The sequence below is a fragment of the Vicia villosa genome, linkage group LG2 (assembly GCF_029867415.1).
Source record: "Vicia villosa cultivar HV-30 ecotype Madison, WI linkage group LG2, Vvil1.0, whole genome shotgun sequence".
Lineage (NCBI taxonomy): Eukaryota > Viridiplantae > Streptophyta > Magnoliopsida > Fabales > Fabaceae > Vicia > Vicia villosa.
In genome coordinates this window covers 7,526,083-7,551,863 of record NC_081181.1, presented here as the reverse complement: position 1 = coordinate 7,551,863, position 25,781 = coordinate 7,526,083, and the positions used below count along the sequence as shown (strand labels likewise).

The following is a 25,781-nucleotide window of genomic DNA, read 5'->3' as shown; positions in this document are numbered from 1 at the left end:
TCCAAAACAGTAATTATACTAAAAGAAAAAAGAATATACATTTAATTTTACAGTGTTAACCAAACAACAATGTATATTCCGTTAAATCATTTTATTTTTTAAAATTAAGTTGATGATATGAAAAATTAATATATTTTTATTAAACGGCCGTTTAAAATTATTTTACATTGAATTTCAATGTACTACTATCTTAAATCTTTTTTACTAATTTAAAAAAAAAATAAGCATTTTAATTATTACTTTTAATCCTATAAACTCAAAATAAATTGTAAGTTTTATCAAGATTAAATATAACTAATATTTAATATGCTAAACATAATATTAATATTATGAAATTTTAAAGTTCGTTATATACGATGTGGTGCTTGAAGTCTTAGACCATCTCCAATGGTACAACCCATTTTAGAGTTCTTTATGGATCCCACCAGCCATATCATCTCAAAATAATTTATTTAAATTTTATTTTATTGGTATAATTCTAATGGGTCCCACAACTTTACCTCATACGTTAATTTGATTGGGTACCACAATTTTTTACTAGTTGCATTGCAATGCAACTCTACTATGACATGGCAAATTATTTCAATATTTAATTATTATATTGATGTCCAGCTGGAGAACCCAAAGAAAAATACTACCATTGGAGATGCTCTTAATATTTTATTATAGTTTTTTTTTTTTGAGTTTAGGCCCTCTATGCTATAAAAAATAATTATTTTGAATGCATTTGTCAGTTAATTGTATTGGTAAAATGGTAGTTATGCAAGAGTTTTATTTTATTTTATTTGGTCACCTTTCATGTTTATATTTGTTAAATTCATTGATTGGTTAATGTTTTAAGATGGGTAAGAATGATTTTAACATGTCTATGAAAAAATACTTTGATTATGAAAAAGTAATAATTGAAGGCAATCTTCACCCAACAAATCAGATTTGTAGGAATGAGCTAGACATAAACACGTTTATTTCTTTATAAGTAAGAGTATCTTCATCTTACAAATCAATTTTGTAAGCTTGAGTTACACTCAATCACATTTCTTATTAAAAATTTAAAGAGAAATAAAATTTAAAGGTAATTGTTTGAAATTATTTCAAATTCATTTTTTTATGAAATATAGATAATGATTGATAAAAATTAAAATATATATTTTAATGTTAGACCAATAAAATTTGAAAGCACATCATTTCTCAAAAATATATATTCAAAGTAAAAATAAAAAGTGTTAAATGGGGTGCAAGACTTGTGCATTTTTAAAGAGGTCTAATGCACTATTTGTTCCCATAAATGACATGTGGGAAAATAAAATGAATAATGATCCTTTAAAAGACTAATTTGGACATTTACACTCTATTTTGTAAATTTTCAGTAGCATACTCAGCAATTTCTATAAATTTTCAGTATAACTAAAGTATCATCCAAATCCATCGTGCTTTTGCAGTCCTGTAAGGGTATGATTTTTTACATATTCTACCAAGCAATTAGTCAAATACCACTTTCAACCCAATATCAGTATTACAATGACATTCACCCGATGTTACAATGACATTCACCCGATGCTACATCGACCATCCCAAAGAATTGTAAAAATGCTGAGGTTGCCGGTATAATTTATCAACAGGATAGGACAATGGCATAATTCATCATAAGTAGTTAGGTTACAGAAGATGTTTATCAGCAATGAATAACTAGATCATATCCAAACATTAAACCTCCTAAGTGACTGTTCCATGTTATATAGTTCATTTTCAAAACAATGGAACCAGTGGCTTCTAATTATATTATCATAATTAGGAGGAAAAAAAACCCAACAAAGTGTCACAAATTACCTTTAGCATTACATTTACATTGATCAAAACATGAGATTGGATTATCAAAACAAAAACTACCATTACAAAACTGTTTATCAGCTCATGTTTCAAGCCATGTTAAGGATCCCATAATTAAATACTTGCTTGGAAGTTCTCCAGCAGATGGTGCAAGGTAGGTTATCTTCTTTCTGTAATGTACAAATCAAATTAGAAATGCAATCGTGCAAACATTCTCCATAAACAGAACAAAATCCAACAATACAAACCTCTGAATGTCAATGTCTGTTACATAGATAAAACCAGCAACATTGCTGCACAAGAAAAGATGTAACACCAATCAGATATATGACAGTAGGAATTTGGGTAACGGAAAGGATTACATAAAATTTTACAGTCTGAACTGTTTTTGAAGTAGAATAACAATCATCGAAAATTATTAAGATTTGGATAATTAATAGTTAATCATCGAAATCATAGTTACCTTGAAATGATCTCATCAGGTTCCTTGGCAAATGAGACAGCAAGGACAGTATGGAGCAAATCACGATTTATATTCACAGCTACAACTCTTGTTGGATCTGCAGCAGGTTCTGCTCCAATTGGCAGGGCAGAACGTGGGGCTTGTGGCCCGCCACCAACTCGATAAACAAACAAGTCACTAAAATTTGAAATATTAGAATGAGGAGAAAGATCATTTGCAAGGCCATAAAAGTATTCCTGCATCAAAATAAAAAATGGCGGCAATTTCAGTTAAAGCCACAAAATAGTTTTTAACAGACAGGACAATTAAGTGAATGATAAGACTGGGGGATAACCCATAGGGCAAAACTAATAAACAAAATATCCAAAAGCAATCTACTACCAGTACCAATGCAATTCTGTTTATATCCACACAAATTACAAATATGGGCTTTCAAGTTGCAAGGTTTTAACGGTGCTGATAAATACAAAGGATCCTATTATTTTCATAACTATTTCCCTTGACTCAAATAATTTATTTAGGTTATAATTTTCTAAACTCCACCGTGATTGCTCTTTTATATCCACACAAAATATCCAAAATGAATCTTCAACCAGTACCAATGCAGTTTATTTCCATTTTCCACACAACACAAATTACAAATATGGGCTTACAAATGCAAGGTTTTAAATGGTGGCGATAAATGCAAAGGATCCTATTATTTTCGAAAAAACTATTTCCCTTCACTCAAATTAATTTCTTTCGGTTAAAATTTTCTAAACTCAACCATTGTTGCCCTTTTGCCTCGCATTAAATAATCAAAATGCTCTAAAAATGAAAAATATATAGAGCAGACAATTAAACTTTTTTTGCATGCAGAAAACATTGAAAAGTGGAAAAGTAGGCTTACCCTTGTCCTAGAACTTCTGGTCTTCTGACGGAACTTCGCATTCCTAGATACAACTCCACCTGACCTCTGAAGTTTCACAACATCTACTTTAGGCTCACCCTTAAGCACATCTCTGAGCATGCTACACAGTTTTTCCTATAAGGAGTTTAAAGGAAAAGCCTGAGACTGAGTTTACAAAAATTATAGTATACAGAACCACTCTTAAGATTCTTCTGTTTCAATTGTGAGAAATCAATGTGTTTGTTATGAGGAAGAATGATGCATAAATGTAAGGAAAATACAATGATGCAGATATTGAATCGAGATAAGTCTACTACCTGACCCAAAACCAAGACAACATTGGCCTGGAATGTACGGATTGCATGTAATAGCAACTGCAATAAAATACCACCAAATGAATTAGTTAGAGAGAGCCTACAGCACTGACACTTATGAAAAGAGGTGTTTGTGTCTGTGTCGGACACCTACATCGACACTTGTCATTACATGTGTCGGTGTGTGTTCAGAGTATTCGTGCTTCATAGGAGAGAGAAGAGAGACCACTTTAATCAAGATATATTAAATAGCAGTATATTCCATATTTTAGAAGAGTTCTATTCAACAGTAAGGAAAGGTTCCAAAGTTATTTACATCATAGCCTACTCCCTCTATCCATCCCATGGTATTTATCACCATTCCAGCCGCTCGAGATTCAGTATTTCCAGTAAATTGTCTTTCCAGTATCGCTGCGAGCTCCTTGACAAGCACTTTATACAATTCTACATTATTACTGCAAAAACAATGTTTCGTGATTAGATTCTCATTTCCTTCGTGTGCTATTAATGAGTTATATAACTTCAAATGAATGTGTATGTTCACATGTGATTTGGCCAATTCATAGTTCAAAATGTGATAAGAATTACAGTAATAACTACCTCGGCGATGTGTGTCCATAAAAGTAAACAAGAGGCATTTCAAGTGGAATTCCCTCGACAGGATCAATGGGCATTTCAATTGGAGTGGCAGCAATGCATCCAGGAACTGTAATAGATCCTTGGCCAATATCCAAGTCAACAAAGGTGGGCTTCCAACCTTGTTTAGCTGCCCAACTAAGAAGCATCCTTGACAAGGTACTCTTTCCAGAATCTGTAGGCCCTACAACAATCACCCTAGGGCCCTGGCCAATCAAATCAACTGAAACTTAATTCACATACTACAACAAGCTATACATCATAAACCTAAAAGGAATTAATAATTTTACTCTTCAAAACACATAAATCTATAATAAAAGCACAAGTTTTAAAACTCTTAAGCATAATAGTTCATAAAAAAGAAAGCATCCGAAAGATGCACCGACAGTGCAAAAGAAAAGCCATACAAAACAAGCAAAACGAATAAAATAGTCAACACCAGCAAACACATCATAGCATCTAATCTTCTAATCACAAGCAGTGTTATCAAATATCCACCATGGCAGTGCTATGGCAGATAAACATGATGGTTTTTGGGCTCACCCCAATGATAAATTGCAGTAAATATCAGCCAATATTGTGTGCATTCCCACCATAACTTCGCCGTAAAGCGGCTGGAATGGCGGGATTTTGGCTCTCTGTCAAAGAACGCCATCCGACATCGACAACACTGATCACAAGACACAATAAAATTACCTGAGACAATACAGGGTCGTCTGAAGGTGATTTTTTGGCACGGTCCCTTCTTCCATCTAATATAGCATGCACATTTACATAACTAACCATTGGTGTCTGCAATTAAAAAAGCAAAGAAAAAGTTGAATCTCCTCTGTCACTAATTAATAAATCAGTCATTTCATGTTTTTACTAAGCACTTCACATAAAGGCTATATTTGGATTGATGGAACATAACATAGCAGAGCGGAATATAAATCACACTCCGTTATTTGGTTATTTTGTTTAAAATATCTCATTCCAATGCATACACCACAAATCGGATGAAAAAAAAAAAACGAGAATTGGATGAAAAGGGATGGATTCTATCATGTTTCATTCCACTCCATCCATTATTTATAAATCCATTCCAATCCAAGTAAGTAGTTCCTTCCATAGTGATTTACCTCATCCGCAGTGTAATCAGTTTCAGTAGCACCGTCCATTTCAATGGTTGCCCCAAACCAAGTAAATACCTGCCACACACAAAAACCATTAATGAATCTAGCAGTAGAAAAATATTTGAAGATCGAGAAGCTTAAAGAGAACTGTGTTAATAAAAATGGTAGATTTCAGGGAAAAGAGGAGTTACAGCAAATTTGAGCTTGGGAGGAAAATTGAGCCAGATTTCAGGGGGAAGCTCGGTACCAAAAATCTCAGCAGTGCCGTTAAGGAGTCGAAGGCGAAGGGGTGCATCGTTACCGACTTCAATTCTCAGTTCGCATTCCTTTTCCAATTTCACTTGCTTAATCGCCGGAGTTACATTAGAACCACCGCCACCGACAGGACCTGCACCGCCGTACGCCATTTTGGACAGGTTCGAATGCGGCGGGCTAGGGTTTGGGAAGAAGAGGAGTTTGGGTTTGTGGAGGGGGCGGAGGAAGGGAATTGAGAAAGAATGATAGATGGTTGCGGAGGCGCGACAGGCCACGATGGTGGCGCTGCCGCGGATTTTGGTGGTAGTTTGGGTGAAGTGAAAGGCTTTGAGAAACAAAGAAAGAATTGGTGCTTAGTATTTGTATGAATTCAACTGTTTATTAGTAGTTGAAAAAAAGTGTTGTTATAAGCATCGAGAATATAAAAGGATTCAATTCAACATAAACGTTCCATTTCACTAAAACTTTAAGGACTTCTCTACCCACCCAAAAAAGATGGGTAATATACCTTCAACCAATCATATAACGCCATTTAATTTTATAATCTTTAAATATTTATTAAATGATACACTTTTTGGTTGTTTTCAATGCATTTTACACTAGAGGTAACTCTATCCAACTTTTTGTGTTGGGTATATAAGAATTCACCTAAATAAAATATGAGACAAACTATATTTACAATTTATCAAAATCTTAACATGAAAAAGTTTGAAAATAGAGGTTAAGGTAGTGCACTAATATTACAATGTCATTGAGAATTCATCAAGATGATTTCGCATGATATATACTGGTGATTGGTTGATAGTTTAAAATTATTTTACATGGTCAATGTATATTTTTTTTCTCTCGAAAATATGCCTATTAAAATATATTTGATTTTAAGATATATTATAATAATTCTTTACCTTAACTTTTGTCTATAATCAATTATTTTTTAGTGGAGGGGAACTTTATCATAGATGAAAGGCAAAATATCTTTTTTTGGTCTCTCATGTTAATCTCGGGTTTCATTTTGGTCCTTTAACTTCAAAAGTGTCATATTGGTCCCTTAATTCTTCAAAAGGTGTCACTTTAGTCTTTTTTGTCATATTAGTGACTGATTTAGCGACCAATTTTTGAGTTTTTCACTCGCTAATGTGACCAAAAGGACTAAAATGACATCTTTTGAAGAGTTAAGGGACCAATATGACACTTTTTGAAGTTAAGAGACCAAAATGAACTCCAAAGTTAAAATGAGGACCAAAAAGAATATTTTGCCTAGATCAAAGGTAATGTCGATTTAAACATCAACCACTTTCCTACCATCACCGAAGCTTGAATCAATCTTCAATAAAACCACTATATTTTATGAAGTTTTCACCTCGACCAACAAATAACTATATATATTTCATGTGAGCATCGCGTTTTATTGTTTATTTTTCAAAATACAAATTGTTCCCAATGTGTGTTTAACCAACCGAGGAAATAAGTTTATTAGGGTTCACGCTTCGATTCCTATTTTTTGTTTTTCTATTTTTTATTTATCTTTCCTATGTGTCAGAGACTAAGCGTTACATTATTTGAGCTGACATCTTTCCCTTTTTTTTAATTTCTTCAAAATCATTAAATTAATCTTTGGTGGATGGAAAAAAAATACCTTTTACAACAAAATTTGTGTAACTTTTTACAAATGAAAATATTGATTTCATTCAATCAATTACTTAAATCTCTCATTGTTTCAATTAGCCTTTATTTTTCTATTTATTTTTTAATTTTAAATTTGTTTATTCTCTGAGTTAGATTGCACGTCAAATGGAAATAGCATTTATATCAATTTTTTTAATGACTTTTTCTATTTATTTTTTTTACTTTAAGTTTATCTATTTTTTCAGTTTGCACTAAAATCCAACGTGAAAGATTTTTTTTCATGTATATTTCATATAACTATATTCTAATTTTTCATTTACCTTTCAACATTAATTTCATCTTTATTCCCGTGAGAAACAGAACTTCCTAACATATTTTTCTTTTAAAAAAACTAACCCTATGTGATTGTCATCTTCACCAAAACGTGAATTAGAGAAAGTGGCTAACAATTCATACATTCTACATGGTCGGCTTATAACATGAGAATGGTCTTTGATGCCGCTGTTGGAGGGGCACTAATGAATAAACCTTTCAATGAAGTCTATGACCTTATCGAAAAACACGACTCATAACTATTACCAGTGGATGAGTGAACGTGTTCCCTTGGAGAAAACACAATTGAAATGAGGGATGAACGAAGTTAGTAACTCCGATCATATGAACGCTAAAGTGGATTCCCTATATCAAAAGCTAGACAACTTAAGCATCAACCTCGCGGCTACCATAGTTGATGTGACTCCTAGTTGTAAACTCTGTGGAGCCCCTTGGATACATTACTCTTGAGTGTCAATTGTTAGTCGAGCATGGCCCAGATCAAGTAGATTATTGAAGGTGTTTTGCATGTTGGCTGCATTATTGGTAAAACATACCTGGTTGATTGTGTTTATGCAGGTTGCATATATGTGTGGAGCTAATACAGGTCTTGTAATGAATGTCATGATCGATGTCATGACATCCATGTGTGACAGCAGGAGCTGTTATTGTTTATTAATTGTGTTTCCTGATTTATCCTTTTTATCAGTTTAGGAAACTTTTTATTGAGTGCTGCATATTTCGTCCAGAAGATCCTACTGACAGCACATTGTGTAATAGATAGTTGGCGTGTGAATTAGGTTAACTTTGTTAACCCTAATGTGTTTCTAAAAAAGCCCAAGGCCCAAGACTGCATATAAAAAGACCTGCAATCCTAATTTGGAACGCAAACAGAAGATTGTGTATTATGAAGAACGGTTGTTCTGTAACTGTCTCTTGTGATTCACGCTATTGTCTTTGATGATTGCGTTGGAATTAGTTTATGTTTTTAGTTGTGTCACTCTAAGCTTTTAAGCACGAGTATGTGTCTCTTGATTGAAGCTTTTAAGCAGATCAAGGTGTGTTTTTGAAGTGTGTCTTCTATCTGTATTTGTTTATTGTGTATGTGTTATCACTGCTGTGATTGGGGGGGAGTGGAATGGAGATATTACATATCTAGGTAGAAGGGTCATTGGGTAGTGATTAAGTGAGGAGTTGTAAACTGGGAGTTTAGCTCTGAATTGATACTGCTAATAGTGGACTTCATCCTTGGCTTGGTAGCCCCCAGAGTAGGTTGTTTGAACCGAACTGGGTAAACAATTATGTGTGTTCTTTACTATTTTATGTTGTTTATTATTATTGTCTGTGCTGCGTAATTGTGGATGTCATAACATCCAGTTTGACATCGAGTGTGTTTTACTAGAATTTTCAATTACGCACAACAAGGGAACTCGTATTCCAACATGTATAATCCTGGATGGAGAAATCATCCAAATTTCTCCTACAGGAACAACAATCCTACGTTCGTGCCCAATCTTCCACCAGTTACTTCACCTAATTTTTAAGGCAAAAAAGGAGCCTCTACTACTCTTAAAAGTCGAACCTAGAACGAATGATGAAGAACTTTATCATGCCCCAAAGCCATCAAAACAAGGAGTTCTTAAATTAGAACATCCATACTAATAAGGTGATAAAGTTGTTGTCGAAAAAAGTCGACGCTATGACCACTCACAACAAGATGTTGGATGTAACACCCCCTTACTAACCCCGCGGCAATTTTAAAACAATTATTCAGAGTACATGAAATAAGGGTGCCACAATTCATAATAAATAAACATCAGTCAGTCATGTCATGCATTCACTGAGGTAATCATCATAATTTAAAACGTTTCATGTTCACACAGCGGAGATTTATCAAAAACGGACTAAGTTTAACATCTTTAAAACTTATCCTTCAAAACATCAAAAACATAACTAGAGTCATAATCATAAACTCTAAACAATCGCGTCCCCAGTGTTACAACTATCAGAGCATGACACCTGACGCTAACTAAGACCCTGACTCATGAGCTAATCCTCACCGAGTCGAACAGCCGCTATCCTCAATCTGAAAATGACAACATGTAAGGGTGAGTCTCATCATAATTAACAAATGTTATAAGGTTATAAAGCAATAACACATCACAATTGTATCGTTCACCCAATTGTTTCATAAACAGACATTCAAAACAATCAAACAACAATCAACACATCATCAGCATTTACAACACTGGAATACATCCAATCATGTTATAAAGTATGCATATGTATGAACTGACACTATGCATGTGGTACCAACATCATCAAATGGGAATAACCCATGACCGATCCAACATCGTCCAAGATACGGCCCTGCCAGCACAAATTCCACACAATGGGAATCATGCCCTTCACTGATCCAACACACCCTTATGGATACAGTATCATCAATGAACATGAATGAATGCAACATATATAACATACTTATACCACCATCATCATCAATCATCAACATCATCATCATCATCATTCAAGTATGTTCATATATATTTAACATTATTCAATCACAATTCCATCATCATCATATACAAAACATACACATATTTGCACCAATCATCATATTCAATAAGAATAGCATACATGTATTTTCATCATTTTAAAACCATTCAATCATCATCATATAGGTTATCCTATAAGGTTCGTTTAGCTCGAAACGGCACATCAAACGGACCAACAGTTAAAAAGTTATGCATCTTTGAACTTTTCAAAAATATCTCAAAACCAACAGCACGCGGCGCCATCATCAGTTCGCGGCGCGAACTGAGCGTCCCAAGAATTCCTTGGCTCCCTGCCAAGCTGTTCGCGGCGCAAACATCCACACGCGGCGCGAAGCGAGGAAAAGTTACGCCTTCGCGGCGCGAATACAGGCACGCGGCGCGACCTGAGCGTATCACAACTCCCTGGCACTCTGCCCACCTGTTCGCGGCGCCAACCCTATGTACGCGGCGCGAACCGGCGATTTCAGAAACCCCAACCTGCAGAAAACAACATTCTACACATTCCAAACACACCCAATTCATACCAGTACGAACCTAGGGAATTAGAATGCACAAACCACACAAAATACATCTCAAAATACACCAATTACACATCAATTGAGACCATAACAACGCAAACATCATAGATTCAAACATAGAGATCAAACATCACACAATTGACTCAATCCCTAAACCTATCATATGACTCAATCGAACCGAATTCCACATCTATTCAGTATTATCAACCCCTAACCCGATAATAGATGATAATTAGACAAGTCCCCCTTACCTAAGCCAAATTCTTGAATTGGTTCCTCTTCCTCTTTGGTTCTCCTTCACGTTCTTCAGCTCCTCTTCTCACAGCTTTTGGTTTTCACGTTCTAATTTTTCCTTCTCCTCTTGTTTTCCTTTATTTTATGAAAAACTTAAAATTAGAAATGGGCTCTTACACAATTACACCCCCCACTTTACTAATTCCACCGCATGGCCCAATAACTTAACATTTTATTATTTTTCCACATAATTCAACAAAATGTTAATTTCCCATAATTAATTTAAAACTTGATTAAATTAATTAAATAAGAATTTTCGGGATGTTGCATTGGAAACACATATTCCTAAGTGGGCCAATATTAAGTGTCTACCGGTGCTCCTACTAGAATACTTCCAAGGGAACCTCAGTTTTATAATTCAGATGTATCCATTATTTAAAAAATATGTTTGTTATAATATTTGAAGTTTCTGATGATGAAATACTGTCTTGTAGGACCGTGATGCTTTAAAATGCATCAATCATGGTCGGAAGATTTCTCGTCAGTTGCAGCCTGATGAGCATTCAGCTACATGTAATTTATTAACGAAGACCCTCGACAATATGCTCTTCCTGCTGTGACATGTAGAGATATGGATACCATGTTTATTGTAACACCCCCAACTCTATACTAAACAAATAAGGCATACATTTGCGTAAATCAGAGTAAAGAAGCATGCATCTCACGAGGACGTTACACATATTTCAAAATAAAACAAACACTTTATCTTTAAACATGCAATGGTCATTTCCAAATAACATGGGATTTAAAACAACATGCAAATCACAGCGGAATAATCATCTCATCAAATAAATGGTAAAGTCGGATGATTCCCATACATCATCCACCATGTCTAAACATCATGGCTCAAGGCCACACATTAACAAAATAACGTATTCAAATACGAAATACAATATGAGTAGACAACTGTCTCATAACGACGAGTTATAAAATATAAACCCAACCCCATGTGTTACATATGACCAGAGCACAGGTGACTACTTAGTCACGTCATTCTACAAGAGATCTAAATCTCTAAGCTAAGCCTCCTTCGAAGCATTACTATCCGCGAAACCTGCACGTTACCAACAAAGGATAACATTCAAACAGAAGGGTGAGAATTCAACTTCTTATAGATAAACATGATATGGGAATGTAAAACACAACAAGAATGCATTTCAAGAATTCATCACTCTTCACATAAACATGCATCATATGCCATTAATCAAGATTCACATGTTCATGCCATACAACCTAGTTCATTCAATTCCACATAATCATACATGATTACCAAACAATGTACATAATCATATTTCACCAACATCTAAATTCTAAGTACATATAATTTCACATCTACATCACATATGTTTCAATCACACATATCACAATTATAACACAACAATCATTCATATCAAATGAATCACCAAATTCACTTATCACATCTTATACACACATAACAATCACATAATTGCATATGTTCAAACATCACATAACACCAATGTGACTCAATGCAAGACATGTGACTCTATGCATGTGGTACCCAATGTGAACCCAACGTTTCACCACTTTTGATTCAATATCTAGAATCCAAGCCACGCTCCCGATCCGGACAAGATCAAAGCCAACACGCCTATTTCCAATTAAGGATCACGTCTGCTACGCCTGTTTCCATTCAAGGATCAACGTCTCTTACCATATGAACCCAAGTTTCACCGCTTCCACCATAAAGCCGACCATGCTATGAATGTATGTACAATTACCAACAATTTATGCAATTAATATTATCTCATCAATCTTAACTTACCGCATACCACAATAATCCAACTCCATGAACTATCCGCCAATTGTACACAACATTCACAACACAATTAACAATTACAACAAGGCATAACAACCATCATATATCCAGTCACAATCATCATGAATATATTACCACACATCTTACCAATAGTTGTTATTCGTCACATACCAAAACGTAACGCACATAAAAGCATTTACATGTATTCAATCCACATCTCAATACATACACCTTTAAATGATCATTATCTACAAGGCACATTCAAATAGTATATATATTCATCCTAACATATCATGGATATCACATCACTTAACACATCTATGAATATTAGTCACAAGTCATTAATTCATCATGTACACATAAGTAAGTCACATGTTATCCATATATTAACATCAAAATTAAACCATTCAACATCAACAAAATATATCATATCACATAGATAATCTCATTAGCATCCTAACGCTTCGAACGACGCATAAAACAGAGTTACGGATCAAAAGTTATGGTCTTTACAAAATCTGCTCAAAATTGAACCTCTAGGTCGACGCAAACATCCTCCAGGTCGACACAAACTCCTTTAGGTCGACTCAAAACTCCTTTAGGTCGACGTAAACTGAAGAAAAATAGATTTTTGGCTTTCTGTGTTGTTTAGGTCAACTCGGATTCTACATAGGTCGACCCAGGCTGCGTGAAAACTCAGATTTCACCATTTTTCTTCCCTAATCCCCTCATACAACACCCATTAACCCACACACCATCCATACATCATTTGAAAGCAAATTTAGCACACATGTAAGGTTCCTAAACATGTTTCTAACCATGGGTCATTCATACAACACATTAAACATGAACAAACCACAAAAATCCAATTGATTTCACATAAACCCTATCATTTTCTAAATTCATGAAATAGAAGAATAGAAAGCATACACAACATTACCCAATCATATAAACCTATAAGAACTTGGATTCAAACCCTTACCTCTATTCAAACTCCTTCAATCTTCAAGAATCTCACAATCCTCTTCTCTTCCTCTTCTCATCTTTCTCTTCTTTTCTCTCTAGCCTCTTTTTCCAAAATGAATATTATGAGAATCAGTGGCGGAGCCAGGAATTTTAAACAGCCTGGGCAAAATCTCTACACCATTGATTATTCATCTGTTTTAATTTTCACACCCTATTTTTACTAATTTTGCCCCTAATTTTGCCCTTAATTTTGTCTAAAAACCTACTATTAAATCGGGGGGAGTACAAAGAAAATAGAGGTTGAGCCCGGGCGCCTGCCTGGGCTAGCTGGGCCTTGGCTCCGCCCCTGATGAGAACTAACCTAATTTCTCTCTTACTATCTTTCTCACATAAATGGGCTTAACCCACAATCTATTTTTTCTAACTAAATTAGGCCCATTAACTAATATCTCATAATATTACTAATAATTCAATTAATCCAATTAGCACAAAACTCAACTTAAATAATATCATACTAAATAATTGAATAACATGAATAATTAGTAAAACACCAAATAAAACTAATTAAATAAATAGCTAATAAAATCGGGATGTTACATTTATCGACTATCTTTATCATTTGGTACTATATGAGGCACATAGTACCATAGATCCTAGTGATTGAAGTGTTATACACAGCTACATTCGATGATATTTTAGGGTGTCACATCCTTATATGACACCAGATGTTCTGGGAGATTCACCTAGGCCAGTTCATTAGGAGATAGTGGAAGAGGGTAAGCTATGGCATATCATGTGGTTGATGTGTTACCTAGATGTCACAATATCATGAAAATTGGGCAGGAGGGTATAGACACAAAAATCTTTTTGAATGGCTCTAAGGTAAGGGATGAAAGGCACTATAGTATAGAAGACTGCATGGGAACAAGAGGGTTGAGTCCCTCATGCGGAATAGTATATAATATATGTATTATGATCAATATTATTGGTTGTATTTTATTTTGACTTCATTGTGTACACTAGATTTATTAATTTATAAATATCATTTTCATATTATTCCAAAAGTGTATGGTTTACTTTATATAAAATTGTATATGATAGTATAGGTATAATACATCTTTGATCTCCTCTATGCATCTAAAACAAAGTAAAAAATTATGAAATTATATTTGCTTTATTTAGATTTAAGTCTTTGCACTCGTGATAAAAACCTAAACACAATTATTCTGAAGTGAATAAACTAAACATAATGCTTACATAGATAATACAATGTCAAAAATGAAAACCTGTCATAAATATTTAGACAAAAATTGGCTCTATTAAAGTGAGTTGAAAGAAATATTTTATAGAAATGACTCCGCATTTAATTTCTTATCAAGAGCTTCGATACAATCGATAAATGAAGTATCAAGGAGTTAACTAATAGTCTTTTTTTGGTAAGATGGAGGACCTAAGCCCAACAAAAGAGAAACTACAACATAACAGATCTAAGAACAAAAATTCATATCGCATCATAATGCACTAAGGGCCTAATAAAAAATACATAGAGTCTCGCTCTAACTGCACTGCAAGTACCTAAATAATTAGAAAAACTATCTTTACATTATCCATATATGTCCTTAATAATACCTTTGAACCCGGTAGGTCTACCAGCTATACAAACACCATTCGTATTAATTTTAACCCAACCTTGTTCAGGAGGTTTTCCACCCACCAAGATCTCAATTTTCTCCTTAATGATAATTATCTTGTTTTATTTTTACAAAAAAAATAAATCTTGTTATTGTCCATAGCTTTGTCATATTCTTCCACTCTAGCTTAAACATACACTCCATGATAAGTAAGTCTATTATAACTATCCTCATGCATCTCCTTATTTCTCTGAAACCACAAACTATGACAGCCTATCGCTCAAAAGTTATACTAGTTGTTGTTCATGTTAAGATTTAATTCGATCCATTCAACAATATTCGCTGCATAGAATTCAATTTTAATTCTTTAAGGGACCATATTTTAATGTGTAGGCTGAAAAAGTAAGCTTGTGATAAGCCACATACCAGATTTATGCTTTGAAGTTTTTAGTAAGTCTAACTCGGTCCAATCTATTTTCACCCCTACCGATGACCAGAAGTTTTACTATAGAACAACAACTCTAAAAATTGTTTCAAGTAAAGTGGTTAAATACGAGAAAATGTTATCAACGAATCAATATGCTTTTGTACAATTTGCCTTTGGCCCTTTTAATTTCCTAACACTAAAAATAGTGAATCTTTTACATAAAGTCCAAAAGGTTATGGACAACAATGTTGTATCCCCTAGATCATTGAATTTAGTTTTTAAGAGGACTGACATTGTCATCAAAAAAAATTAACAACATAATTTAATGTCTAATTGCCTTCAATTTTTTTATATAAACTTTATTACATATAACATTTTTATTTGTATCAAAAAAATTATAAAAAGAAATGATCTTCCTAATAAAAAGGAACATTCCCTATTTATAATAAGACTATAAATTTTGTATTAATGGTCTATGCATTGTCTTTATAAACCGATAAGTGAGAGTCAAAATTTATATTTTAGTCTAATTTCATGACCAAATAATAAATTAAATAAGGTATATTAAAAATTGTCATGTGCAATCCATTTATTTTTGAAAAAAATATACATGAATTATGTGAATTATTTTTACTCTGTTAACCAACCAATGATAATTATATATCCATGTATCCCACCAAATCAATAAGTAAATTTTAAATTACTTATATAATATCATATTGTAAATTTTTTAAATTGAATATCTATGTAATACTTTTTCACACTTAATATACACTACCTTAAGCTCTTATCTTTTTAATATATCAAACACATTCTAAGCCACTTTAATTTTTGCAAATTTTTAAGTATTTGGAGCTGTAGTCCATACTTGTTTATATTCGGAAATATTATCTTAGAATTTCTAAAAACTGTTCCTTAAATCATGCTGTTAAATTTAAATTTTTATCCCACTCAAGTAATTTCCTTAAAATTTTAAAATCTTATTTATTCCATATAAAAATGCATAGCTCAAAATATTCTTTTTATCTCGAAAATGAAAGTTGGAATTTTTCAAAAAAGTTTTGAAAAAAAGCTTATGAAATGCAGAGAGCTCTTCATTAGATGTAGGAGTCCAAAGTACATACTGTAATTTTCAAAGTCTTTTTTTTTTTTGTTGACAAAACTGTGATTTTCAAAATTGATTGTAAAAATAATATTTTTTGAGTTGTAAAAAACAATAAATAAATATACTGAAATTAATAAATTAAAACAAGAAATATATATATATATATATATATATATATATATATATATATATATATATATATATATATATATATATATATATATATATATATATATATATATATATATATATATATATATATATATATATATATATATATATATATATATATATATATATAGGACAAGATATTTTGTAATATGTATTTAAGATATGAGGTAAATCTGAACCATTAATTCAAATCTAATGGTTATTATTATAAGTTCTCATTTTTTATTATAGCCAAAGTTCTCATTTGATACGTTCCATATATATATATATATATATATATATATATATAGGGAGCATATCAAGTGAGAGCATTTTAAAATGAGAGATGAGAGGAATAAATATCAACCATTGGATTCATCAAGAGAGAGAAATTAATAGTCACACTAATGCATTAACCTTCTCTCTCTTGATGAATCTAATGGTTGAAATTTATTCCTCTCATCTCCCATTTTAAAATGCTTTCACTTGATATGCTCCCTATATATATATATATATATATATATATATATATATATATATATATATATATATATATATATAATTTCTTTGTAGAAGACTCAGCTCATTGCCTATTATAAAGATTATTATTACTAATAATTAATAGTATTTATAATAGTAATACTGAAAATACTTAATTAAGCTCTCTTTTCCTAAAATATAAAATAAATTAAAACTATATTTTTCAAAATGTTTCAAATACGAACAAAATAGCACCAGTTACAAAATTCACTATATTATATGATACTTTAGTACCACATATATTTAATCATAATCACAATATAATACAATAATTAACATAAATAATCCATAATTTGTAGGCCCTAAGAATTTTTTATATTTTATAATCCAATCCAAACAACGCTCCTGCACCGCTTTTTCCGCGCGGCATAAAAGTTTTTAAAATTTTCATTTGACAATATTACCCTCTCGAATCATTTCAATTCAATTCATAGTATAGTATCTCTTTCTTTATGGTAACTTTTTAATTCTCTCTGATTTGAATATTCTGCAACTGAAAATTCTTTTTTATCAGTTACGTTCTTTTTTATCTTCTTAAATTTTTTATTATTCAATTTGAAAATTAGGGTTTTATTCTCTTTATCTTCTTCTTCTTCTTCAATTCGTTTTTTTATGACCGTTTTAAAACCTTGTGAGTCACTCTCTCTTTATCTTTCTCTCTCTAGCTTCTTTAACCAATTTTTTGACTTTTTTTTTTGTTGTATTTGTTTATTGTTTAGGAAAATTGAGAAAGCGGAATTACAAGCAGCATAATCGAATCCAAAAAGGTAAGAAATTGCAACACTATCGCCTTGATTCTAGGTTTTTATTTGTAAATTTAGATGAAGATTTGTCTGCTTTAATTTTAATATAGGGTTTATGTAGTTTTAATTTTAATTTTGGGGTTTATGTAGTTTTAATTTAAATTTTAGGGTTTATGTAGCTTTAATTTTGATTTTTGAGTTAGTAAATGTTGCTGAATTTTAATTAAGGTTGATTTTTGATGAAATCTTTGATTTTGACTTTGGGAGGTACTTATTGCTTCGATTGTTGTTATGATGTAGTAATAGTAGTGTAGTAGTAGTAGTAGTAGTTGTAGCTAGTGGAAGTAATCAAATCATGTTCATAAAGCTCTTTGATGCTAGGATAAAGTTAGGCATAACATGAGTTTTTCAATCATTGTGTTTGTTTGTTAGTTTGTTTAATTTTTATTTTGAATTTTGATTTTTGAGGTAGTGAGTGTTGCTGAATGCTTTTATTTTGAAAGGTCAACATTTTGATGAGCTTAAGGCAGCGGTTAGAGAGAAAACTGAGCACATGAAGAAGCTGTTCTTTTTCAGATCGTCTGCATCTAGTGGCGGAAGCAATAACTCGGCTCCGCCTAAGTCAAAAAATGAGCAATTATCCTGGGAGGTTTTTTCAGATAGCGGAGTGAGTAATCAGACTCATGGAAAAACTGAGGACAAGAAATCTAGAAAGCAAGTTGCTGATAATCAAAGTTCAAGTGATGGTCCAAATCTTAGAAGGAGCAGGTCGATGTCTTCAGCTTCGTTCCAGTTCAAGGATCCAGCTAAATCTCCTTCAAGAAGCATTGCTGGAGATCCATATCATCAATTTGAGCATTCCTCGCGGTGAGACTCGATAATATAACTTTTGAAGATATTGTTTTAACTATGATGTTTATAACATTGTATTTTATTAGTTACGTTTTGCACATATTTATTTTGGTTGCACTTTCTGTGCATGCATCAGTCGCCAGACTCAAAATTCCGAAAAGAGGGACAAGCCAACACAATCTGCAGCGTCCGCTCTCCAAAATTCCCAGAGATGTGAGCAACCTGCTAGTAGTTCTTCAAGATCCCATCACGACTCATCTGGGAACTCTACTTGCTCTAGCAACATTTCAAGTATGGTTGTGGATCGTTTCATCGACGGGGAGCAGCAGCTAGAGGAAAATAGGCCCAGGAGCAGTTCACAGAGAAAAAGCAGTAGACCTGGAAATAATTGCACCAAGCTACCTCCAAAAGTTCAACATACAACACCTAATTCACCAACCAATGGAGTCAGAGACAAACCAAGAGCTCATTCATTTAGAGAAGATAGAGTTACCCGTCTTCGTTCCTCATCCCAAGATTGGGCAGAAAATGGGCATGGACATGAATCTCCAAGAACTCTTGCAAAAAGTGTCATTGAGAGACTTTCTCAAACTTGTGATATTTCTAAAAGGAGTTCAAATAACTTTTCTGTTGATAATCCAATCACAATTGAGGATATCTATGCTAGATCAGTGAATGGACGCTATGAATCTGATTTTTATGAGGCTCCACCGAAAAGCTATTCATTTGAAGAACCATATAAAATGTCCAATGGATATCATGACATGAATGGTAATTGTAAGGGTTTAAGCTATGATGAACCTGAACCAGATCTTGATGCAGAGCTAATGAGAAGATCAAAGGAAGCTGAGGAGAGAGTTATTCTTCTTTCAAAGAAATTAGAACATGAAAACTTTTTTCCTGACTATGGTTATGACGCGACAACACTGATTCAGACTATCAGGAACCTGGTAGAGGAGAAAATAAGCTTGGCTCTAGAAGTTTCAACCCATCTAAGGTCCCAAATTGCTGACAGAGCATCTGCCAAGGAAGAACTCAAATATGTAAAGTCAGACCTGGAACTTCGGATTCAAAGGCTAGAAAAAGAAAAGAATGAGATGCAGTTAGCATTGGAGAAGGAATTGGACAGGAGGTCAAGTGACTGGTCATTCAAACTTGAGAAGTACCAATTAGAAGAGCAGAGGCTTCGAGAACGAGTTAGAGAGCTTGCAGAGCAGAATGTATCACTTCAAAGGGAAGTTTCCTCTGTTAATGAGAGGGAAACAGAAAGCCAAAGTAAAATGGCACATACTGACCAACAAGTCAAGATGTTGACTGGTATGGCAGAGAAAATGAAAGGGGAGATTTTGGGTTTGCAGCAAAACCTCTTTGAACTACAAGACAGATGCAACGTAGCTGAGGAAAACAGGGACTGCCTTCGAAGAAATTTTGAAGAGAAGGAGAAGGAGTGCAAAGAATTGCATAAGTGTGTAACAAGATTGCAAAGAACTTGCAGTGAACAAGAGAAATCAATAATAGGATTACGAGATGGGTTTAGTGAGGACCTTCATAAGAATCATTCGGTGGAGAGCAAGAAAATGCAAATGGAGTTAATGAGGCTAACGGGAATAGAACTAGCTTTGAGAAAAGAATTGGAATCTCACAAGTTTGAGGAAGATTCTCTAAGGCAGGAAAATATAACTCTATTAAACCGGTTGAAAGGTGATGGTAAAGAATGCATTGCTGCTACTTATAGATTAGACAAAGAACTATGCGCCCGTATTTGCTGCCTTCAGAATCAAGGTCTAGAAATGCTAAATACAAGCACAAATTTGTGCTCTAAGTTGATGGAATTCTTTAAAGCTAAAGGAGTAATTGGGAATGGTTTAGATGGGCAATTTATTGTCGAATCTGAAACTAAAATTCATGGACTCAAAAGCGGCATTGAGGGTTTAACAAGGAATTTACAGATGATGCCTTCTCTGTTGAAAGAAAAGTCAAACCTATTGAGTTTTAATCTCAAGTCAGATTGTATAGAGGATGATATATTAGCTAAATTGAATGGTCAATCATCTGAGGTAAGTTTCTTCCTTGAATTTTTTTGAATTTTAGATGAATAACATTTTAAATGCGCTATTTTAAAATTATCTTCTCTTTTTTAAAATTTTCTTAATGTGTGCGCCATGTTGTTTGTTCCGTAGGATATTTTAAGAGTTGAGCTTAAAGCAGAACGTTTGGTAACAAGTTTATTAAAAGAAAAACTGTTTTCTAAAGAGCTCCAAGTTGAGCAAATGCGAGCCGCAATTGCGACAGAAGAAAGGGGAAACGATATGCTTAGGTCTGAGGTGCAAAATACATATGACAACCTTTCAATGGTCTCTCACGAGTTGAAGAATCTTGAACTTCAGGTCTGTCACCCGTTTTTTTCATGGCTACTTACTTTATTCTGTACATATTTCAATGGTAAACTTATTTTCTTGTGTTCTACTATATCAGATGTTGAAGAAAGACGAGAGTATGAACTGTCTTCAAAGTAATTTTGATGAGTCTAGCGGGAAATTAATAAGCACGAGGGCAGAGTTGCATAAAGTGTTGCAGGAGAGAGAACATCTGTCGGAGGAAGTGGAGCAATTTAGGGAGCAGAATATGCTGTTAAAGTCACAGGTTGATAAGCTGAAGTTGGATATACTGACACTTGATGAAGATTTACTGGTGAAGGAAGGTCAAATAACAATCTTGAAAGATTCCTTAAGCAGACCTCTTGATAATCTCCTTTGGGGAACCTGATTCTGTCCAGAATTGCCGGTGCAAACAAGCTTGTTTGTTCATTTCATTGTTCATATCCACTCAACTCATATCTGTGAATGAGGGACATCTTTTTTAAATTTCTTTTCTTTTTAGATTTAGTTTTCAACAAACACAGGTTGTTTCTTTTGGAAAAAATAAAATAGTCAGTTTAATATTGGACAAAGAAGTTCAATAATAGTACAAGGTTTTCTCTAATTTTGCTTGACATAGAAGATATAATTTCTAATACACGCACTCTGTCTCTTTTGCTTTTGTGACAAAAAAATAGTGTTTCTCATCATTATGTCATTTTCATGTTTTGTGGCTAATATCATAGCGCATGTTGTGCCAAGGGCACTAGGATATGATGTTATCCTCACAAAAATGATTGTAGTTGTATTGTTTAACTGATTATGAACTCTTTTATTTCTAACAGAAATATGGAATATATTCAACTAATTAAATGATTAACGCCGTTCAAATTTATATATATTTAATGCAATTTAGTTGATGATTAATGAATATAAGAATTTATATAATTCATTAACTATCAATCAAATACAATTAACTTCACTTTTAAGTGTCTTTAATTTCAAATTTTAAATTTTGAATGTGTATTTAAACACAGTATATAATGATTATAATGTACTGTAGTATATTTGAACATATGAATGAGGAAAAGTAAAAGAAATTATTAGTTTTCGAAAAAATAAATGAGGAAAAGTAATAATGTTTACACCTCAAAAATATGTGATTAAGATTTTTTAATGTTATTTTTAAGCTACTATCAACATTACTTTTTCACAATCTTGTGCAATAGTATGAAAACAGATAATTATTTATCTAAATTTTTAAATTTCTTTGTAATGTTAAGAAAGAATGGTTGGAGTCTTCATCTAATTCGTTGAATTTCTATCAAAGTAGTTGAACAGAGTGATTTTGTATTTAAATTTTTTTCCATCAAGTCAGTATCCAATGAATGATGAGGGTGATGAGGTTAAATTTTGCATTTCTTCCAAACGGTCCTATGCCTGACCTGCATTCTCCTAAAATTCTGTCTACATTCATAAACATACACAAATTCTTTAATAATTTGCTGACAAATTAAGAAACTGACACATAGTCTTTGAAGATTTACATCTGTGATGTGCTGAGCATATCGTTTCAATTACATATTGTAAATAACTTTCACCTAATTTTTTTAAAAATAAAATTCAGACTTAACATTCATTTTGGGTTTTATGTTAATTTTGGAGCTTATTTTGGTCTTTTCACTTAAAAAATTATTATATTGGTCTTTCAATTCTTCACAAACTACTGTGTTAGTCATTTTTATATAATTAATAACAAAAAAAACCTAAAAATCGATTGCTAAATTCATCAATAATAAATAGAAAAGATTAACGTGATCCGTTTTAAACAATTAAGAATCAATATAATATATTTTTTAAGTAAGTTAAAAAATTAAAATGAATCAATATAACCAAGAAAAATTTTATATTAAAATTTATTTAAAATGTTAAAGATATACACTTCTGCATACTAAATTGATTAATCTATAACAAAAAAATATTTCATTTTGAATATCAAACTTAATAATATATATGACTTAAATAATACTACTTCGGTCTTTTTTATAAGTCATTTTTACACTTTCACAAATATTAACTATTTAGAAGGGAAATAAAAAAGAAACAGTGAACCAGTGAAGTCTTCGGTGACAGGGGTCTCTGGTACGACTATGGAGTCTCCGGTGACTAGAAGGGATGTACCTATAAAATTAATACTCCAAAGTATAAGTCAATAAAGTGAGAGAGGCGAAACTTGCAAGTATATAAAAACAATAGTTTGTACTGTCTTCGTTGAATTTGACGTCTCACACGGGTGATCGTTGGATGGGATCAACGATTAAGATGTGATGCCTTGCTCTAGTGCGGGTCTGCCTCATGAGCGTACACTTGTTCAACAACTTAAGTATATGTAAATTTGGATTATGCCTCCAACTCAGGCCGATTTTGTTGGACCGTTTAGTCATTCCAAAACAATTTTCCTCCAAGTCATTGTTATCACAAATGAAGCTAGATTTTGCTATTGAAATACTATGATTGACCACAAGGGAGTTTTTCTTCTTCTGGAGATGTCTTATTTGTTGAAAAAGTCCCCTATTGAGGAGTTAAGTTGGAGTTGATAGTCTCGTAAACACGCACATTAAATGTTTGTCCTGCCAATAAAACTCTTCTTTGGGGAGAACCTCTATGTGCATATAGATGCATAAGGTAAGGAGGTGAAACCCTTGGGGTGCTTGAGTGCATTCGAGTTCCATTACAAAATCGAAGCTACACCTGGACCGTATCGTGACCTTTAGCATTTCCTTGATTCTCGATTGTAGATCTCATTGCTCATTGTTGTCTATAAATTAAGGGAGAGCAGTCAATTTCTCCTCTTGCTTACTTTGTTTTTTTAGAGTTTCATATGTTATTTGGTCTTCCTCACTCCTTTCATATTCTAGCAATCTTTCTGCATTTTTTGATCTTCATTCCTAGTTGCGATGTATCTCTTGGGTCTTTGATAATGTTACTTCTTAGTCCTTTGGGATACACACACATTCAAGGTACCACTTTCTTTCCTTATCATTTTAGTTCTTTGTGTTTACTTTCTAGATATGGCCAATATAAGAAACTGAAACATTGCCTTCATAGACTTGCTCAGTGACAATGATATAAGAAACGTCTCTTCCTGAATCGAAGTGATAAATCTAGAAATTTTAGAAATGTATTCTTTAGAGGTAAGGAACCCCTTAGTAAATTTTATAGAAGATTGAGAGTATTTGGATGATGTAAGAGAAGGGAGATTTAGACGTTGTTGAGTTGAAGAGTCCATGGAAGTTAAACACCCCGAGGTGGATGTGATTGGAGAGGAGGAAATCACTCCCTTTAGGATTGATATCAGAGAGGATGTTTGTGGCTTTTTCTTTCTTGAACTTTCCACGCCAACCTAGAAATTATAGACAATTACAAGAATAAACTGAAGGCTTTGGTCTACATTAATCCTTTAAGGGCTTTAACGACTGCAAACCTAGTGATAACACAATTAAGTGGTGGATAGACTCCCATTATAGAGAACAGGCAAAAAATTATAACTTTAAGTTGGGGTCATGAACAACTTTGGAATTTCTCCGTCATAGTTGTACCATGTGAGTTGGACATACATCAAGGTTTTTCACTACTGATGTGAGTATAAGAATGATGGTTAAGGAATGATCTCATTCATGTTATGAATAAGATTTTTGAGGTCTACATTAATAACTTAAATTATAAAAAAAAGTATTTCCTAATTACTGTTCTTAGTCGTGACACTCATGTTACCCTCTGCGAGATATCAGGGGGCCGTGAAGATCGTAGGCACTACACACCAGGACATATCCTTATCTCCGGTCCAAGGAATCTTCTTCTCCTCATATGCTCCATTACCATTTAAGGCCTCTAATTGGGAGACATGTCTAGATACATGACGTTTCATAAGTGGTTTTTCCATTTACTTAGGCATATTCTTATCTCCAGTCCAAGGAATCTTCTTCTCCTCATATGCTCAATTACCATTGAAGGCCTCTGATTGGAAGACATGTCTAGATACATGACGTTTCATAAGTGGTTTTTGCATTTACCTCGGCAGGTCCACGATTTCATGGAAATCAGAGAAATCACCAATTGTCTCTCGAAGCTCCACTTGTCTAGATATTGTATGAAGAAACATAATAACTAATAAAAGAATCCTTTTCAAAAAAAAAAAAACTAATAAAAGAAACTAACATAATCATGTGACATAATTGTTTGAACCATCGGTAATAATGCTAGTAAACTTGATTACGTTAGTTGATCAAAATAGTAATCAAGTGAAATATTACTTGAACATACAAATTAGATATTACTAAACTAAGGAATTATTCCAATCAAACTAACCTCAATTTATTGAAAATAACATTACTAAACTAAGGAATTATTCCAATCAAACTAACCTCAA

At 33.1% G+C, this 25,781-nt stretch overlaps 2 protein-coding genes across 4 annotated transcripts; one reads left to right on the top strand and one right to left on the bottom strand.

The window, feature by feature from the left end:
* Positions 1-1,325: 1,325 nt before the first annotated feature.
* LOC131649003 (protein CLP1 homolog) lies at positions 1,326-5,902 on the bottom strand. The gene is made up of 10 exons (XM_058918750.1): positions 5,436-5,902; positions 5,251-5,319; positions 4,826-4,921; positions 4,094-4,335; positions 3,810-3,948; positions 3,497-3,553; positions 3,180-3,314; positions 2,291-2,526; positions 2,076-2,120; positions 1,326-1,997 (listed from the first exon to the last, which is right to left on the bottom strand). Exons 1-10 carry the CDS (start codon positions 5,649-5,651, stop codon positions 1,910-1,912), a joined length of 1,323 nt encoding a protein of 440 aa, XP_058774733.1. The 5' UTR covers positions 5,652-5,902; the 3' UTR covers positions 1,326-1,909.
* An 11,868-nt stretch (positions 5,903-17,770) lies between these two features.
* Positions 17,771-22,222, top strand: LOC131649002 (uncharacterized). 3 transcript variants are annotated; one of them, XM_058918749.1, is made up of 6 exons: positions 17,771-17,855; positions 18,120-18,167; positions 18,647-19,010; positions 19,132-21,052; positions 21,176-21,382; positions 21,471-22,222. In XM_058918749.1, the coding sequence occupies exons 3-6, from the start codon at positions 18,697-18,699 to the stop codon at positions 21,759-21,761; spliced, it is 2,733 nt and encodes a 910-aa protein (XP_058774732.1). In that variant the 5' UTR covers positions 17,771-17,855; positions 18,120-18,167; positions 18,647-18,696; the 3' UTR covers positions 21,762-22,222. The 3 variants fall into 3 exon arrangements, with proteins under 3 accessions (XP_058774732.1, XP_058774731.1, XP_058774730.1); XM_058918748.1 differs by lacking the exon at positions 17,771-17,855 and adding an exon at positions 17,862-17,913; XM_058918747.1 differs by lacking the exon at positions 17,771-17,855 and adding an exon at positions 17,923-18,031.
* Positions 22,223-25,781: the final 3,559 nt, after the last annotated feature.

Coding starts and splice junctions, on each gene's coding strand:
- LOC131649002 (XM_058918749.1), top strand. CDS start 18,697: ATGAAGAAGCTGTTCTTTTTCAGATCGTCTGCATCTAGTGGCGGAAGC. Junction 19,011..19,131: donor CAATTTGAGCATTCCTCGCG/GTGAGACTCGAT, acceptor TGCATGCATCAG/TCGCCAGACTCAAAATTCCG. Junction 21,053..21,175: donor TGAATGGTCAATCATCTGAG/GTAAGTTTCTTC, acceptor TTTGTTCCGTAG/GATATTTTAAGAGTTGAGCT.
- LOC131649003 (XM_058918750.1), bottom strand. CDS start 5,651: ATGGCGTACGGCGGTGCAGGTCCTGTCGGTGGCGGTGGTTCTAATGTA. Junction 5,320..5,435: donor CTCCCAAGCTCAAATTTGCT/GTAACTCCTCTT, acceptor TGTGTGTGGCAG/GTATTTACTTGGTTTGGGGC. Junction 3,949..4,093: donor TATGGACACACATCGCCGAG/GTAGTTATTACT, acceptor TTGTTTTTGCAG/TAATAATGTAGAATTGTATA.